The 2,145-nt window shown below is 36.2% G+C and overlaps 1 protein-coding gene across 3 annotated transcripts in view; it reads right to left on the bottom strand.

Annotated features, from left to right (window-relative positions):
• The window catches only part of LOC101851366 (uncharacterized protein ZK1073.1), an 81,203-nt gene that overhangs the window by 77,829 nt on the left and 1,229 nt on the right, over positions 1 to 2,145 (bottom strand). For all 3 annotated transcript variants that reach the window (XM_005106709.3, XM_005106710.3, XM_005106711.3), the window contains exon 2: positions 1,406 to 1,456. In XM_005106709.3, the coding sequence (XP_005106766.1) occupies positions 1,406 to 1,456 (51 nt within the window). The remainder of the gene's footprint in view (positions 1 to 1,405; positions 1,457 to 2,145) is intronic.

Genomic DNA, 2,145 nt, shown 5'->3' with positions numbered 1-2,145 from the left:
TGAAAGAGGAGATACAATTATGAGGGGCCAAACTACAAGGCGCCCCACACCTCACCAAGAACATGTCTGCCCTCCTCTCCCTTTCCTCTATCACAATCATTTATGCCTTCTTTGCACTGGTCAGTCATCTGACACTACCGGTACCTAGATTATATGAATCAAGCCTAATCGGGTAGGCTACATTATTATAGGCCTGTAACCAATCCCATTCCCTCCCACCTTATTTCTTTCACTTCCCCTTTCTTCTAGCTTCTGAGTGAATGACCTCTCCGGTAAATCCATACCGAGCATAAAAGGCCAAGGGACCTTGATCCCTCCACTGCATTTTTTCCCCTATCCATTATTGTTCTCTGAAGCGAAACATTGCTGGAGAGAGGCCAACACCAACAAGACCATCTTCACAACACTGCCTAGTCTTGAGTAGTGCACGTAGAACATTAACAACAGTATATAGACAAAGTCAGTAGAGTCATTAGTGTAACTGCTATAAAATGTACAAATGTTATAATCGTTCTTGCCAAAAAACAGAAATTTAATCTAGAAAGAAAACAAAATAGGTACATATGACATGTGTATGATTACACAAGAAAGTGGCTACAGTAGACCAAAGGGAGAAATGAGGAGCAAAGAGGGAATATTATCAGCAAAAGTCAACCAAAGAAACGACCTGCTACCCACAGACCCTGACATTGGCTTAATAATGGTGCAGAAAGCCAGTGATCATATTGCAAAAATATACACCCCATGAGAGGTACATGAAAAAAACCCATGGATCCTATTACATTCTTGAAACAATGATTTAGAAGTGTAAAGAAATAGGAAAAAAACAATCATGTTCTTATGTTCTGACAAAGAAAAGAACAAAAGACAAAGTAAAGGCCATTGGCCTCCAAGTAATCTCAAGAGGATCAACCTGACAAACTTGGGAATATTTGACCTAATTTATACAAAGGAAAGTCCCTACCCTTCCCAACAAGATAACAAGCTACCTGCCTTCAGGGATATTCTTCAAGCTCTCAACTTAACTCTACCTTGACCTTATTACCTTCCTCTAAAACCACTCCTTTGACACACTTTTTCTCATTCCACTTCTACTCTCAACACCAAGTCAATGAAAAAGGCGCCATTTTTTAAAGCAAGTACAATCACAATTATGATCCCTGACTGGCATAGAGGCTACTGATAATGCAAGAGTGTGACCTAGTAAAAAAATCCAGCAAACCAAAGGAACAACGTAGGCCCTAAAAAAATTATATATAGACAACAATTCAAACCCTGAAACCTACAACAGGTACTCTTGTAAAATAAAAACCACACAAAATAATATAAAATATAATCAGAATGTAACAAATGTTCAAACTTTCCAATTTAAAAATTTAACCAAAGAAAAAGGATTAACACTAACCTGAATGTGAACTTTAAAGCGTCCCACTCTGGGTGCTGAAATTTCACGGGCCTGAAACAAAAAGTGCATTGAAATTGAAAACAGAAAAACAGATATAGGATAGGCCTATATATACACAGATAAAGATTATAGAACCAACAGAGGAAATTAAATTAAATTTGAGGTTGAAGTCAAATATTATGCCTTGAGCATGGTCAATAAAAGTTTGATGGAATTTAATTAATGGCCCTTACAAGTCTTCTAAATGCAACAGTGGCAGACTTACCCTGCAACATGAATTTTTAAAAAAGCTGTGTTTATCAATAAAAGCCTATTTATTTAGATCTAGCTGGAGGATAGTTATTTTAGGTCAAACTGATGCTTTGATAAAAGGAGAAGAACATTGCTTTTATGAAGACTTTTAGGCTATATACTATATATAGCTCTTTCAACTCAACCTAATAAATAGAAAAAAATGTATTTCCAACATTTTTTTTCCAAAGCCAAAGAGCCTGTTAACTTTAGGCCCTTCCATTATAAAACCTCACTTACATTCGCCTACAACCAGGGGTATGTACAGCTACTTTTTTATTTCATTTTAAAAATGGGTATTTTTTTACTTTCCCTCCCGTCTCACACTCAGCTACCAGTTGTCTATTTTCTACTAAATATTGATGCACTGAACACGAATATCAACTTCATTTCCGTCGCAAATTAATAGTTTTTTAAATATTTGATTGTTTTTAACTGAGATAGACATG

The sequence above is a fragment of the Aplysia californica genome, unplaced genomic scaffold (assembly GCF_000002075.1).
Source record: "Aplysia californica isolate F4 #8 unplaced genomic scaffold, AplCal3.0 scaffold00552, whole genome shotgun sequence".
NCBI lineage: Eukaryota > Metazoa > Mollusca > Gastropoda > Aplysiida > Aplysiidae > Aplysia > Aplysia californica.
The sequence above is the reverse complement of the archived record's forward strand: the minus strand, read 5'-3'. Positions and strand labels throughout refer to the sequence as shown.